This window comes from Scyliorhinus canicula, chromosome 3 (assembly GCF_902713615.1).
Source record: "Scyliorhinus canicula chromosome 3, sScyCan1.1, whole genome shotgun sequence".
NCBI classification, from domain to species: domain Eukaryota; kingdom Metazoa; phylum Chordata; class Chondrichthyes; order Carcharhiniformes; family Scyliorhinidae; genus Scyliorhinus; species Scyliorhinus canicula.
The window spans coordinates 228,003,923-228,019,569 of NC_052148.1; the positions used below are offsets into that span (position 1 = coordinate 228,003,923).

A 15,647-nucleotide genomic window follows, 5' to 3' on the forward strand; every position below is an offset into this window, starting at 1 on the left:
CATCAATTTTACCGGCTATAATTTTTGCATTGAAGCAAACGCACTCCAGACTACACTCTGCCTGCTCTTACTCTGCGCTATGTTTATCTCAGTCTTCCTTTTTCCCCAGTCTCTACAGTTACTGGCCTGCTGTTCTGGTTCCCACTCCCCTCCACACTAGTTTAAACCCTCAGAACCAGCACTAAGCAAACCTCCTGCCCAGTGTATTGGTGCCCCTCCAGTTCAGGTGCAACCCATCCTTCTTGTACAGGTCCCACCTTCCCCAGAAGACATTCCAGTGATCCATATATCTAAAGTTCTACCTCCTATACCAGCTCTTTAGCCACGTGTTCAACTCTACTATCTCCCTGTTCCAAGCCTCACTGGCACGTGGCATGGGGAGGAATCCTGAGATTACTACCCTCAAGGTCCTGCTTTTGAACTCTTGGCCTAACTCGCTGAATTGTCTTTGCAGGACCTCTTCCCTCTTCCTGCCTACGTCATGAGTACCAATGTGGACAATGACATCTGTCTGTTTACCCTCCTTTTTCAGGATGCCCTGTAGCCATCCAGAGACATCCAGGACCCTGGTACCAGGGAGGCAACACACCATCCTAGAGTCTTGTTTGTGGCCACAGAAACCCCTGTCTGTACCCCTGACTATCGTGTCTCCTACTAGTATCACTCGCTTGGACTTAGCCTTGGCCATCCCCCTCAACAGTATTTAAAACTGTATACCTGTTGGGGAGGGTAATAGCTACAGGAGGCTCCTGCCTTATTTTCCTGTCTCTCCTGGCGTTCACTCATTTACCTGTCTGAAGCTGTGGTGTGACAACATCCCTGAAGCTAGTGTCTATTAACTCTCTTCCCCCTTGTATGCTCTGCAATGAGTCCAGCTGCTGCTCCAACCAAACTATGCGGTCTGTGAGGATATACAGCTGGCCACACTTCCTGCAGGCATGATCGTTAGGGACTCAAGAAAGCTCCCTGATCTCCCACATCTGGCAGGAGAAGCATTTCACTGCCCTCATTGCCATCTCTGCCCTTGTACTCTTAAGAAAGACAAAAGAATTGTAACTTGCTTGTCCTCCTCACGGTGCCTTTTATTTTGGATGGAGGAGGAGGGAAGCATTAATGTAGTATTTTGGGCTTAATGGCTCCTTGACACCAGTTGTTCAGTTGAGCACGGTACAGTCGAGGTGACTGAGTTGACCTCTCCCAGAATCCTCTCCTGCTACCTCTGCTGGATGATCCTTATTTAAGAAAAGGTGTAAATGTGTAATGTAAGAGTACCTTTAAGAAATGGTTGTTTATCAGTGATGTCAGAGTGTGGGTGGAGCTGGGCTGTCTGTCTACTTTACTTTTGTTTTTGAGCAGGCTGCTACACAGTGAGGTTTTAGTTTTGTTTTTCTGAGTAAGGGGCTGCAGTGAAAGCCAGCAGATGTGCACGGATCTCTCCACAAGCTAAATAGTGTTCATTTGGGTGATTTTAAAGGGATAACTGCTCTCATTAGAGAATTTAAACCTGATCTCTGTATTAAAAGGGTATTTTGTCTTCTGGATGTTGTTTGGGAATTTATCAAGGGCTATCTGTTGAGTACTGTGTTCTTTGGGGATTTATTGGCGTGGATTGTTATTAAGATGTTTACTGTGGGTTTATAAAGTGTTAACTGGTTTCATGAATTAACATTGTTTTAATTTAAAAGTACTGTAACGCTCTGTTGAATAAACCTGAAAAGTAGGCCCATGTGCTCCCCATAAACACAATAAATTCAAAGTTAAGGGTCAGGAACTCCATGATACACTGAGAAGATTTACCAGACCAATACCAGGAGAGGGTGGTTTCTCTCAAGAGGAAAGGTTGGAAAGATTAGATTTGTATCCACTAGTTTATAAGAGTAAGAGGCGACTTCATTGACACCATCAAGGTCCTGAGGGGTATTGACAGGGTGGATGTGAAGAGGATGTTACCTCTTGTCAAAGAATCTTGAACTAGGGATCACTGTTTAAAAATACGGGGTTGCTCATTTATGACAGAGTGTGCAGAAATGTTTTCTCTCAGAGGTTCAACTCTCTTCCTCAAAAGGCAGTGGAAGGGGAGTTTTATATTTTTAAGACAGAGTTAGATAGATTTTTGATTAGCAAGAGGGTGAAAGGTTATTGGAGTTGGTAGGAATGTGGAGGTGAGGTTACAAACAAATCAGAAATTATCTTATTAAATAGCGGAGCAGGCTCGAGGGGCCGAGTGGCCTACACCTGCTCCAAATTCATATATTAGTTTACAATAATAATAATCTGTATCACTGTCACAAGTAGGCTTACATTGACACTACAATGAAGTTACTATGAAAAGCCCCTAGTCGCCACATTCCGGCGCCTGTTCAGATACACTGAGGGAGAATTCAGAACGGGGGTGAGGAGGTGAAGGGGGCGAGGGGGGACCCGGCTCTCTTGGCCCCATTCCCAGCTCCGTATCCATCTCCAGGTCATCCCACTCTCCTGGAGATGAGAATCCCGTCCAGCTGCCCTGCTGGGATGGAAGTGGAATAGAGGGAACGGGAAATCTCCTGACTCCCCATTTCCACCTCCATGATGAAATGACCATCAAATACAGATAAATGGATACTTCTGTGAAATCAAAATACTTGTTACAATGTTTAAGTGTGTGTAATCTTTTCCTGTTATAGGCACACCTACCACAAGCACGAGAGTGCAGTCACGTTGCCAGTGTATCAACTACATTTCTCATCCCATCCATCCACACCGCATGAAGGATATTGAAATACTTCCAACTAGTTCCCGTTGTTCACAGGTAGAAGTGATGTAAGTCTTATTGACCAACTAACTGTGAATATAATGGTATTTATAAAGGATCGATATGTTTATTTCCCATTGTTTGTGGGTAGCTCGGGGGCAGGAACAATCCAATGGGTCATCAGGTGGGAATTGAAATAGGATCCAGAGACATGAAGGAGTCAAGAGAGAGAAGACCAACTCTGCAGAAGAATAATTTGATGTTGGAAAGTTCTCTAAGTAGGAACCAAGGGTTTTATTGGAATCAATTTATCCATAGAGTCCCTACAGTGCAGAAGGAGGCCATTCAGCTCATCGAGTCTGCACCGATCAGGCTTAGCCTGATCCAATTTAAGGTGGTCTACAGGGCGCATATGACTGTGGCCCGTATGAGCAGGTTCTTTGAAGGGTTGGAGGATAGGTGTGGGCGGTGTGCAGGTGGGCTCGCCAATCATGTCCACATGTTTTGGGCCTGTCCGAGGCTTACGAGGTTCTGGCAGGGATTTGCTGAAGTCATGCCAAAAGTATTGAAGGTGGTTCCGAGTCCAGAGGTGGCGGTTTTTGGTGTGTCGGAAGACCCGGGAGTCCAGGGGGTGAGAAACGCTGATGTTTTGGCCTTTGCCTCCCTGTTGGCCGGAGACGGGTCTTATTGGCGTGGAGAGGCTCGAAACCCCCGAAATCGGGGGTATGGGTCAGTGACATTGCCAGGTTTCTCAGGCTTGAGAAGGTCAAGTTCGTCCCGAGAGGATCGATGCTCGGGTTTGCCCGGAGGTGGCAGCCGTTTATCAACTTCTTTGGGGAAAATTAAGCTGTCAGCAGACATAAGTGGGGGGGGGGGGGGGGGGGGGGGGGGGGATAAAGGGAAAGAAGGAGGCATAGGAGGGCTAGTTGAGGTGGGAAATAGTTAGTGGGAAAGGGGGACGGGGGAGCTGGGTATGTAAGCCACGTTGGCTGGGTTTGGTTGTTGGTTGGGTGGGTTATTTGTTTTGTTGTTTTTTCCTCTTGAAAATTGTTAGAGTCTGTGCCGACCCTCTTAAAGAGCACTCTAACTAGACCGACTCCCCTGCACTATCCCCATAATCCCCCCCCCCCCCCCCCCGGCATTGATGAGGGCCAATCTACCTAACCTGCATGTCTTTGGACTGTGGGAGGAAACCGGAGCAGCTGGAAGAAACCCACAGGGACAACTTTACACAGTTGTTGCTACGTTATTGCTAGTAACATAAGCTGCCATTTGATGTAGGCTCTTCTGAAAGATGATCCAGACTCGGAGATAAGTTTAACCTATTTATTGAATGATTAACAATGCTCTTAAATGAGTTCGACACTCTACTAACCTGCCTCTAGTAACTCAGTCTATTCTGCTAACTAAACAAGCTTGCTCTCGACCATGTGCTAGGGTGTGATGTTGCTGATAATCAACCCTGTCCTGCTCGCTTGGTTTCTGCCAGTGGAAGAGGCAGAGCCTGTGTAACTTGTCCTTTTTATATGGATCGTGTAGTGCCCCCTTGTGGTAATGCCACCTCTGGGTGTCCTGATTACTCATTGGTTGTGTCCTGTTCTAATAACCCATTGGTTGCGTGTCTGTATGCCATGGCATCTCTAGTGCTCCCTCTAGTGGTTACTTAGTTGTAGTGTATTTACATTAACCCTGTGTGATGCCTATCAGTACAACAGTCACCCGCGGTCGCAATCGAACCCGTGTTCCTGGTGCTGTAAGGCAGCAGTGCCAACCACCGTGCCACCCAGTTTGAAACCAATTGAGAGCCAGGAAGGGTAAAGTTGTGAGCATGGGATGAGCGATGGTGTTAGAACATAGAACATAGAACAGTACAGCACAGAACAGGCCCTTCGGCCCTCAATGTTGTGCCGAGCCATGATCACCCTACTCAACCCACGTATCCACCCTATACCCGTAACCCAACAACCCCCCCCTTAACCTTACTTTTATTAGGACACTACGGGCAATTTAGCATGGCCAATCCACCTAACCCGCACATCTTTGGACTGTGGGAGGAAACCGGAGCACCCGGAGGAAACCCACGCACACAGGGGGAGGACGTGCAGACTCCACACAGACAGTGACCCAGCCGGGAATCGTGTTAGTCGGCTCCAACCAAGAATGTAAATTTCCTGGGGTTGAGTTAGGGAGTCAAATGGAGCCTGGACAGAATAACATGGCTGCTATAGAAACTGGGGCTCTTTGGATTGTTACTGTGGTGAATGTATAAATACTGTTAATTCACCAGTATACTGTATTATGTTATACTATGTTATTAACCCTGTGGGCTCCATCTTTGGGCCACTGTGTGGCTTCACCCACAGGGGGAGATGTGGAGCATGTATGGGCTCCGCCCATGGCTCCGCCCCTTTTAGGACGTATAAGAGCAGCAGACCTGCAGGACCGCCTTCAGTATTGTACCGGTCACAGGCAGGCAAAGTTGTAAGCTGATTAAAATCACTGTTTACTTCGACATGTGCCTTCGAGTGAATTGATGGTTGCATCAGTTACCAATATTGTACAATCTGTAATACAGCAAGTTCACTTCCCCACTGACAGAAAAGAAAAATACTGCAGGCATTGAAAATCTGAAATAAAACAGAAAATACCGGAAAGCCGGAGAGACACCTGTGTGGTGTCTTTTCGAGATGAGCCACTCAGGCAGTTAACAGGCCACCGATTGGCCTTTCCCAGGCTTCAAGGACCCAGAGGCCAGCAGCTTTCTCACAAGAGGAAACATCCTCTCAGCATCTACACTGTAATTCCGCGTATGCGCGTGGGTTCCTGACTCCGCGCCGGCATTTTGGCGGAGCCCTACAGGGGCCTGGCGCGGAGGAGCATCGGCCTCCTATGGAACCCATCCGCTCGCCGATCAGTAGGCCCCGATCGCGGGCCAGGCCACCGTGGAGCCCCCCCCCCCAAACCAGGACGGCCCCTGCTGACCCGATCCACTCTCTCCGACTCCCTGCCCCGATTCTCTCTCTCCGACTCTCTTCCCCGATGCTTCTCTCCGGCTCCCTGCCCCGATCCTCTCTCTGCGGCTCCCTGCTACCCCGATCCTCTCTCTCCGGCTCCCTGCCCCGATCCTCTCTCTCCGGCTCTCTTCCCCGATCCTCTCTCTCTCCTGCTCCCGGCTACCCCGATCCTCTCTCTCCGGCTCCCTGCTCCCCGGATCCTCTCCCTCCGGCTCCCTGCTCCCCCGATCCTCTCTCTCAGGCTCCATGCTACCCTGATCCTCTCTCTCCAGCTCCCTGCTACCCAGATCCTCTCTCTCCGGCTCCCTGCCCCGATCCTCTCTCTCCGGCTCCCTGCTACCCCGATCCTCTCTCTCAGGCTCCCTGCTACCCCGATCCTCTCTCTCCGGCTCCCTGCTACACCGATCCTCTCTCTCCGGCTCCCTGCTACCCCGATCCTCTCTCTCCGGCTCCCTGCTACCCCGATCCTCTCTCTCCGGCTCCCTGCTACCCCGATCCTCTCTCTCCGGCTCCCTGCTACCCCGATCCTCTCTCTCAGGCTCCCTGCTACCCCGATCCTCTCTCTCTAGCTCCCAGCCCCGATCCTCTCTCTCCGTCTCCCTGCGCCGATCCTCTCTCTCCGGCTCCCTGCTGCCCCAATCCTCTCTCTCCGTCTCCCTGCTGTCCCGATCCTCTCTCTCGGTCTCTCTGCTACCCCGATCCTCTCTCTACGGAACCCTGCCCCGATCCTCTCTCTACGGAGCCCTTCCCCGATCCTCTCTCTCCGGCTCCCTGCCCCGATCCTCTCTCTACGGAACCCTGCCCCGATCCTCTCTCTCCGGCTCCCTGCCCCGATCCTCTCTCTCCGACTCCCTGCCCCGATCCTCTCTCTCCGGCTCCCTGCCCCGATCGTCTTTCACCGGCTCCCTGCTACCCCGATCCTCTCTCTCCGGCTCCCTGCTACCCCGATCCTCTGTCTCCGGCTCCCTGCTACCCCGATCCTCTCTCTCCGGCTCCCTGCTGCCCCGATCCTCTCTCTCCAGCTCCCTGCTACCCCGATCCTCTCTCTCCGGCTCCCTGCTACCCCGATCCTCTGTCTCCGGCTCCCTGCTACCCCGATCCTCTCTCTCCGGCTCCCTGCTGCCCCGATCCTCTCTCTCCGGCTCCCTGCTGCCCCGATCCTCTCTCTCCAGCTCCCTGCTGCCCCGATCCTCTCTCTCCAGCTCCCTGCTACCCCGATCCTCTCTCTCCGGCTCCCTGCTACCCCGATCCTCTCTCACCGGCTCTCTGCCCCGATCCGCTCTCTCCGGCTCCCTGCTGCCCCGATCCTCTCATTCCGGCTCCCTGATACCCCGATCTTCCCTCTCCGGCTCCCTGCCCCGATCCTCTCTCTCCGGCTCCCTGCTACCCCGATCCTCTCTCTGCGGCTCTCTCCAGCCCCGACCCTCTCTCTCCGGCTCCCTGCCCCGATCCTCTCTCTCCGGCTCCCTGCTACCCCGATCCTCTCTCTCCGGCTCCCTGCCCCGATCCTCTCTCTCCGGCTCCCTCCTACCCCGATCCTCTCTCTCCGGCTCCCTGCCCCGATCCTCTCTCCGGCTCCCTGCCCCGAGCCTCTCTCTCCGACTCCCTGCCCCGATCCTCTCTCTCCGGCTCCCTGCTACCCCGATCCTCTCTCTCCGGCTCCCTGCTACCCCGATCCTCTCTCTGCGGCTCTCTCCAGCCCCGTTCCTCTCTCTCCGGCTCCCTGCCCCGATCCTCTCTCTCCGGCTCCCTGCTACCCCGATCCTCTCTCTCCGGCTCTCTGCTACCCCGATCCTCTCTCTCCGGCTGCCTGCTACCACGATCCTCTCTCTCCGGCTCCCTGTCCCGATCCTCTCTCTCCGGCTCCCTGCTTCCCGATCCTCTCTCTCCGGCTCCCTACCCCGATCTTCTCTCTCCGGCTCCCTGCTGCCCCGATCCTCTCTCTCCGGCTCCCTGACACCCCGATCGTCTCTCACCGGCTCCCTGCTGCCCCGATCCTCTCTCTGCGGCTCTCTCCAGCCCCGATCCTCTCTCTCCGCCTCCCTGCCCCGATCCTCTCTCTCCAGCTCCCTGCCCCGATCCTCTCTCTCCGACTCCCTTCCCCGATCCACTCTATCCGGCTCCCTGCCCCGATCCTCTCTCTCCGGCTCCCTGCTACCCCGATCCTCTCTCTCCGGCTCCCTGCTACCCCGATGCTCTCTCTCCGGCTCCCTGCTGCCCCGATCCTCTCTCTCCGGCTCCCTGCCCCGATCCGCTCTCTCCGGCTCCCTGCCCCGATCCTCTCTCTCCGACTCCCTGCTGCCCCGATCCTCTCTCTCCGGCTCCCTGCCCCGATCCTCTCTCTCGGCTCCCGGCCCCGATCCTCTCTCTCCGTCTCCCTGCCCCAATCCTCTCTCTCCGGCTCCCTGCTACCCCGATCCTCTCTCTCCGGCTCTCTGCCCCGATCCGCTCTCTCCGGCTCCCTGCTGCCCCGATCCTCTCATTCCGGCTCCCTGATACCCCGATCTTCCCTCTCCGGCTCCCTGCCCCGATCCTCTCTCTCCGGCTCCCTGCTACCCCGATCCTCTCTCTGCGGATCTCTCCAGCCCCGACCCTCTCTCTCCGGCTCCCTGCCCCGATCCTCTCTCTCCGGCTCCCTGCTACCCCGATCCTCTCTCTCCGGCTCCCTGCCCCGATCCTCTCTCTCCGGCTCCCTGCCCCGATCCTCCCTCTCCAGCTCCCTGCCCCGATCCTCTCTCTCCGGCTCCCTGCTACCCCGATGCTCTCTCTCCGGCTCCCTGCCCCGATCCTCTCTCCGGCTCCCTGCCCCGAGCCTCTCTCTCCGACTCCCTGCCCCGATCCTCTCTCTCCGGCTCCCTGCTACCCCGATCCTCTCTCTCCGGCTCCCTGCTACCCCGATCCTCTCTCTGCGGCTCTCTCCAGCCCCGTTCCTCTCTCTCCGGCTCCCTGCCCCGATCCTCTCTCTCCGGCTCCCTGCTACCCCGATCCTCTCTCTCCGACTCCCTTCCCCGATCCACTCTATCCGGCTCCCGGCCCCGATCCTCTCTCTCCGGCTCCCTGCTACCCCGATCCTCTCTCTCCAGCTCCCTGCTACCCCGATCCTCTCTCTCCGGCTCCCTGCCCCGATGCTCTCTCTCCGGCACCCTGCTACCCCGATCCTCTCTCTCCGGCTCCCTGCTACCCCGATGCTCTCTCTCCGGCTCCCTGCTGCCCCGATCCTCTCTCTCCGGCTCCCTGCCCCGATCCGCTCTCTCCGGCTCCCTGCCCCGATCCTCTCTCTCCGACTCCCTGCTGCCCCGATCCTCTCTCTCCGGCTCCCTGCCCCGATCCTCTCTCTCCGGCTCCCTGCCCCAATCCTCTCTCTCCGGCTCCCTGCTACCCCGATCCTCTCTCTCCGGCTCCCTGCTACCCCGATCCTCTCTCTCCGGCTCCCTGCCCCGATCCTCTCTCTCCGGCTCCCTGCTACCCCGATCCTCTCTCTACGGCTCTCTGCCCCGATCCTCTCTCTCCGGCTTCCTGCCCCGATCCTCTCTCTCCGGCTTTCTGCCCCGATCCTCTCTTTCCGGCTCCCTGCCCCGATCCTCTCTCTCCGGCTCCCTGCCCCGATCCTCTCTCTCCGGCTCCCTGCCGCGATCCTGTCCCTCCGGCTCTCTGCTACCCCGATCCTCTCTCTCCGGCTCTCTGCTGCCCCGATCCTCTCTCTCCGGCTCCCTGCCCCGATCCGCTCTCTCCGGCTCCCTGCCCCGATCCTCTCTCTCCGACTCCCTGCTGCCCCGATCCTCTCTCTCCGGCTCCCTGCCCCGATCCTCTCTCTCCGGCTCCCGGCCCCGATCCTCTCTCTCCGTCTCCCTGCCCCAATCCTCTCTCTCCGGCTCCCTGCTACCCCGATCCTCTCTCTCCGGCTCTCTGCCCCGATCCGCTCTCTCCGGCTCCCTGCTGCCCCGATCCTCTCATTCCGGCTCCCTGATACCCCGATCTTCCCTCTCCGGCTCCCTGCCCCGATCCTCTCTCTCCGGCTCCCTGCTACCCCGATCCTCTCTCTGCGGATCTCTCCAGCCCCGACCCTCTCTCTCCGGCTCCCTGCCCCGATCCTCTCTCTCCGGCTCCCTGCTACCCCGATCCTCTCTCTCCGGCTCCCTGCCCCGATCCTCTCTCTCCGGCTCCCTGCCCCGATCCTCCCTCTCCAGCTCCCTGCCCCGATCCTCTCTCTCCGGCTCCCTGCTACCCCGATGCTCTCTCTCCGGCTCCCTGCCCCGATCCTCTCTCCGGCTCCCTGCCCCGAGCCTCTCTCTCCGACTCCCTGCCCCGATCCTCTCTCTCCGGCTCCCTGCTACCCCGATCCTCTCTCTCCGGCTCCCTGCTACCCCGATCCTCTCTCTGCGGCTCTCTCCAGCCCCGTTCCTCTCTCTCCGGCTCCCTGCCCCGATCCTCTCTCTCCGGCTCCCTGCTACCCCGATCCTCTCTCTCCGACTCCCTTCCCCGATCCACTCTATCCGGCTCCCTGCCCCGATCCTCTCTCTCCGGCTCCCTGCTACCCCGATCCTCTCTCTCCAGCTCCCTGCTACCCCGATCCTCTCTCTCCGGCTCCCTGCCCCGATGCTCTCTCTCCGGCACCCTGCTACCCCGATCCTCTCTCTCCGGCTCCCTGCTACCCCGATGCTCTCTCTCCGGCTCCCTGCTCCCCGATCCTCTCTCTCCGGCTCCCTGCCCCGATCCGCTCTCTCCGGCTCCCTGCCCCGATCCTCTCTCTCCGACTCCCTGCTGCCCCGATCCTCTCTCTCCGGCTCCCTGCCCCGATCCTCTCTCTCCGGCTCCCTGCCCCAATCCTCTCTCTCCGGCTCCCTGCTACCCCGATCCTCTCTCTCCGGCTCCCTGCTACCCCGATCCTCTCTCTCCTGCTCCCTGCCCCGATCCTCTCTCTCCGGCTCCCTGCTACCCCGATCCTCTCTCTACGGCTCTCTGCCCCGATCCTCTCTCTCCGGCTTCCTGCCCCGATCCTCTCTCTCCGGCTTTCTGCCCCGATCCTCTCTTTCCGGCTCCCTGCCCCGATCCTCTCTCTCCGGCTCCCTGCCCCGATCCTCTCTCTCCGGCTCCCTGCCGCGATCCTGTCCCTCCGGCTCTCTGCTACCCCGATCCTCTCTCTCCGGCTCTCTGCTACCCCGATCCTCTCTCTCCGGCTCCCTGCTACCCCGATCCTCTCTCTCCGGCTCCCTGCTACCCCGATCCTCTCACTCCGGCTCCCTGCTACACCGATCCTCTCTCTCTGGCTCCCTGCTACCCCGATCCTCTCTCTCCGGCTTTCTGCCTCCCCGATCCTCTCTCTCCGGCTCCCTGCTGCCCCGATCCTCTCTCTCCGGCTCCCTGCCCCGATCCTCTCTCTCCGGCTCCCTGCTGCCCCAATCCTCTCTCTCCGGCTCCCTGCCCCGATCCTCTCTCTCCGGCTCCCTGCTACCCCGATCCTCTCTCTCCGGCTCCCTGCTACCCCGATCCTCTCTCTCCGCCTCCCTGCCCCGATCCTCTCTCTGACTCTCTGCCCCGATCCTCTGTCTCCGGCTCTTTGCCCCGATCCTCTCTCTCCGGCTCCCTGCCCCGATCCTCTCTCTCCGTCTCCCTTCCCCGATCCTCTCTCTCCGGCTCCCTGCTACCCCGATCCTCTCTCTCCGGCTCTCTGCCCCGATCCTCTCTCTCCGGCTCCCTGCCCCGATCCTCTCTCTCCGGCTCCCTGCCCCGATCCTCTCTCTCCGGCTCCCTGCTGCCCCGATCCTCTCTCTCCGGCTCCCTGCTACCCCGATCCTCTCTCTCCGGCTCCCTGCCCCGATCCTCTCTCTCCGGCTCCCTGCTACCCCGATCCTCTCTCTCCGGCTCTCTCTGGACCCTGATCCTCTGTCTCCGGCTCATTGCCCCGATCCTCTCTCTCCGTCTCCCTTCCCTGATGCTCTCTCTCCGGCTCCCTGCTACCCCGATCCTCTCTCTCCGGCTCCCTGCCCCGATCCTCTCTCTCCGGCTCTCTGCCCCGATCCTCTCTCTCCGGCTCCCTGCTACCCCGATCCTCTCTCTCCGGGTCTCTGCTCCCACGATCCTCTCTCTCCAGCTCCCTGCTACCCCGATCCTCTCTCTCCGGCTCCCTGCTACCCCGATCCTCTCTCTCCGGCTCCCTGCCCCGATCCTCTCTCTCCGGCTCCAGCTACCCCGATCCTCTCTCTCCGGCTCTCTGCTACCCTGATCCTCTCTCTCCGGCTCTCTGCTACCCTGATCCTCCCTCTCCGGCTCCCTACCCCGATCCTCTCTCTCCGGCTCCCTTCCCCTATCCTCTCTCTCCGGCTCCCTGCCCCGATCCCCTCTCTCCAGCTCCTTACCCCGATCCTCCCTCTCCGGCTCCCTACCCCGATCCTCTCTCTCCGGCTCCCTGCTGCCCCGATCCTCCCTCTCCGGCTCCCTACCCCGATCCTCTCTCTCCGGCTCACTGCCCCGATTTTCCCTCTCCAGCTCCCTGCCCCGATCCTCTCTCTCCGGCTCCCGGCCCCGATCCTCTCCCTCCGGCTCCCTGCCTCGATCCTCTCTCTCTGGCTCCCTGCTGCCCCGATCCTCTCTCTCCGGCTCCCTGCTACCCCGATCCTCTCTCTCCGGCTCCCTGCTACCCCGATCCTCACTCTCCGGCTCCCTGCCCTGATCCTCTCTCTCCGGCTCCCTGCCCCGATCCTCTATCTCCAGCTCCCTACCCCGATCCTCTCTACCCGGCTCCGTACCCCAATCCTCTCTCTCCAGCTCTCTGACCCGATCCCCTTCCTCCGGCTCCCTGCTACCCCGATACTCTCTCTCCGGCTCCCTGCCCCGATCCTCTCTGTCCGGCTCCCTGCTGCCCCGATCCTCTCTCTCTTGTTCTCTGCTACCCTGATCCTCTCTCTCCGGCTCCCTGCCTCGATCCTCTCTCTCTGGCTCCCTGCTACCGCGACCCTCTCTCTCCGGCTCCCTGCTACCCCGATCCTCTCTCTCCGGCTCTCTGCTACCCCGATTCTCTCTCTCCGGCTCCTTGCCCCGATCCTCTCACTCCGACTCCCTGCTGCCCCGATCCTCTCTCTCCGGCTCCCTGCTACCCCGATCCTCTCTCTCCGGCTTTCTGCCTCCCCGATCCTCTTTCTCCGGCTCCCTGCCCCGATCCTCTCTCTCCGGCTCCCTGCTACCCCGATCCTCTCTCTCCGGCTCCCTGCCCCGATCCTCTCTCTCCGGCTCCCTGCACCGATCCTCTCTCTCCGGCTCCCTGCCCCGATCCTCTCTCTCCGGCTCCCTGCTCCGATCCTCTCTCTCCGGCTCCCTGCTACCCCGACCCTCTCTCTCCGGCTCCCTGCTACCCCGATCCTCTCTCTCCGGCTCCCTGCTACCCTTATCCTCACTCTCCGTTTCCCTGCCCCGATCCTCTCTCTCCGGCTCCCTGCCCCGATCCTCTCTCTCTGGCTCCCTGCTACCCCGATCCTCTCTCTCCGGCTCCCTGCCCCGATTCTCTCTCTCCGGCTCCCTGCTACCCCGATCCTCTCTCTCCGGCTCCCTGCTACCCCGATCCTCTCTCTCCGGCTCCCTGCCCCGATCCGCTCTCTCCGGCTCCCTGCCCCGAGCCTCTCTCTCCGGCTCCCTGCTGCCCCGATCCTCTCTCTCCAGCTCCCTGCCGCGATCCTCTCTCTCCGGCTCCCTGCCCCGATCCTCTCTCTCCGGCTCCCTGCTACCCCGATCCTCTCTCTCCGGCTCCCTGCCCCGATCCGCTCTCTCCGGCTCCCTGCCCCGATCCTCTCTCTCCGGCTCCCTGCTACCCCGATCCTCTTTCTCCGGCTCCCTGCCCCGATCCTCTCTCTCCGGCTCCCTGCCCCGATCCTCTCTCCGGCTCCCTGCCCCGATCCTCTCTCTCCGGCTCCCTGCCCCGATCCTCTCTCTCCAGCTCCCTCTGCCCCGATCCTCTCTCTCTGGCTCTCTGCTACCCCGATCCTCTGTCTCCGGCTCCCTGCCCCGATCCTCTCTCTCCGGCTCCCTGCTACCCCGATCCTCTCTCTCCGGCTCCCTGCTACCCCGATCCTCTCTCTCCGGCTCCCTGCCCCAACCCTCTCACTCCGGCTCCCTACCCTGATCCTCTCTCTCCGACTTCCTGCTGCCCCGATCCTCTCTCTCCGGCTCCCTGCTACCCCGATCCTCTCTCTCCGGCTCCCTGCTACCCCGATCCTCTCTCTCCGGCTCCCTGCTACCCCGATCCTCTCTCTCCGGCTCCCTGCTGCCCCGATCTTCTCTCTCCGGCTCTCTACCCCGATCCTCTCTCTCCGGCTCTCTGCCCCGATCCTCACTCTCCGGCTCCCTGCTACCCCGATCCTCTCTCTCTGGCTCTCTGCTACCCCGATCCTCTCTCTCCGGCTCCCTGCTACCCCAATCCTCTCTCTCCGGCTCCCTGCTACGCCGATCCTCTGTCTCCGGCTCCCTGCCCCGATCCTCTCTCCCCAGCTCCCTGCTACCCCGATCCTCTCTCTCCGGCTCCCTGCCCCGATCCTCTCACTCCGGCTCCCTACCCCGATCCCCTTTCTCCGGCTTTCTGCATCCCCGATACTCTCTCTCCGGCTCCCTGCCCCGATCCTCTCTCTCCGGCTCCCTGCCCCGATCCTCTCACTCCGGCTCCCTGCCCCGATCCTCTCTCTCCGGCTCCCTGCTACCCCGATCCTCTCTCTCCGCCTCCCTGCTACCCCGATCCTCTCTCTCCGGCTCCCTGCTACCCCGATCCTCTCTCTCCGCCTCCCTGCTACCCCGATCCTCTCTCTCCGGCTCCCTGCGACCCCGATCCTCTCTCTCCGACTCCCTGCCCCGATCCTGTCTCTCCGGCTCCCTGCCCCGGTCCTCTCTCTCCAGCTCCCTGCTACCCCGATCCTCTCTCTCCGGCTCCCTGCCCCGATCCTCTCTCTCCGACTCCTGCCCCGATCCTCTCTCTCCAGCTCCCTGCCCCGATCCTCTCTCTCTGGCTCCCTGCTGCCCCGATCCTCTCTCTCCGGCTCCCTGCTACCCCGATCCTCTCTCTCCGGCTCCCGCCCCGATCCTTTCTCTCCGGCTCCCCGCCCCGATCCTTTCTCTCCGGCTCCCTGCCCCGATCCTCTCTCTCCGGCTCTCTGCCCCGATCCTCCCTCTCCGGCTCCCTGCTACCCCGATCCTCTCTATCCGGCTCCCTGCTACCCCGATCCTCTCTCTCCGGCTCCCTGCCCCGATCCTTTCTCTCCGGCTCCCTGCTACCCCGATCCTCTCTCTCCGGCACTCTGCTACCCCGATCCTCTCTCTCCGGCTCCCTGCTACCCCGATCCTCTCTCTCCGGCTCCCGTTACCCGATCCTCTTTCGCTCCCTGCTACCCGAATCCTACCTCTCTCGGCTCCCTGCCCGTCCTCTCTCTCCGGCTCCCTGCCTCGATCCTCTCTCTCCGGCTCCCCTGCACCCCGATCCTCTCTCTCCGGCGGTCCACTGCTAACCCCGATCCTCTCTCTCCAGGCTCCCTGCCCGATCCTCTCTCTACGGCTCCCTGCCCCGGTCCTCTCTCTCAGCTCCCTGCCCCGATCCTCTCTCCGGCTCCCTGCCCCGATCCTCTCTCTCCGGCTCCCTGCCCCGATCCTCTCTCTAGGGCTCCCTGCCCCGATCCTCTCTCTCCGGCTCTGTGCTACCCCGATCCTCTCTCTCCGGCTCTCTGCCCCAATCCTCTCTCTTCGGCTCCCTGCCCCGATCCTCTCTCTCCGGCTCCCTGCCCCGATCCTCTCTCTCCGGCTCTGTGCTACCCCGATCCTCTCTCTCTGGCTCTCTGCCCCGATCCTCTCTCTCCGGCTCCCTGCTACCCCGATCCTCTCTCTCCGGCTCCCTGCTACCCCGATCCTCTCTCTCAGGCTCCCTGCTA

The 15,647-nt window shown here is 60.0% G+C and overlaps 1 protein-coding gene across 3 annotated transcripts in view; it reads left to right on the plus strand.

Annotated features, from left to right (window-relative positions):
• The window catches only part of LOC119963344, an 88,087-nt gene that overhangs the window by 17,791 nt on the left and 54,649 nt on the right, over positions 1–15,647 (plus strand). For all 3 annotated transcript variants that reach the window (XM_038792347.1, XM_038792348.1, XM_038792349.1), the window contains exon 6: positions 2,667–2,802. In XM_038792347.1, coding sequence (XP_038648275.1) covers positions 2,667–2,802 — 136 coding nt within the window. The remainder of the gene's footprint in view (positions 1–2,666; positions 2,803–15,647) is intronic.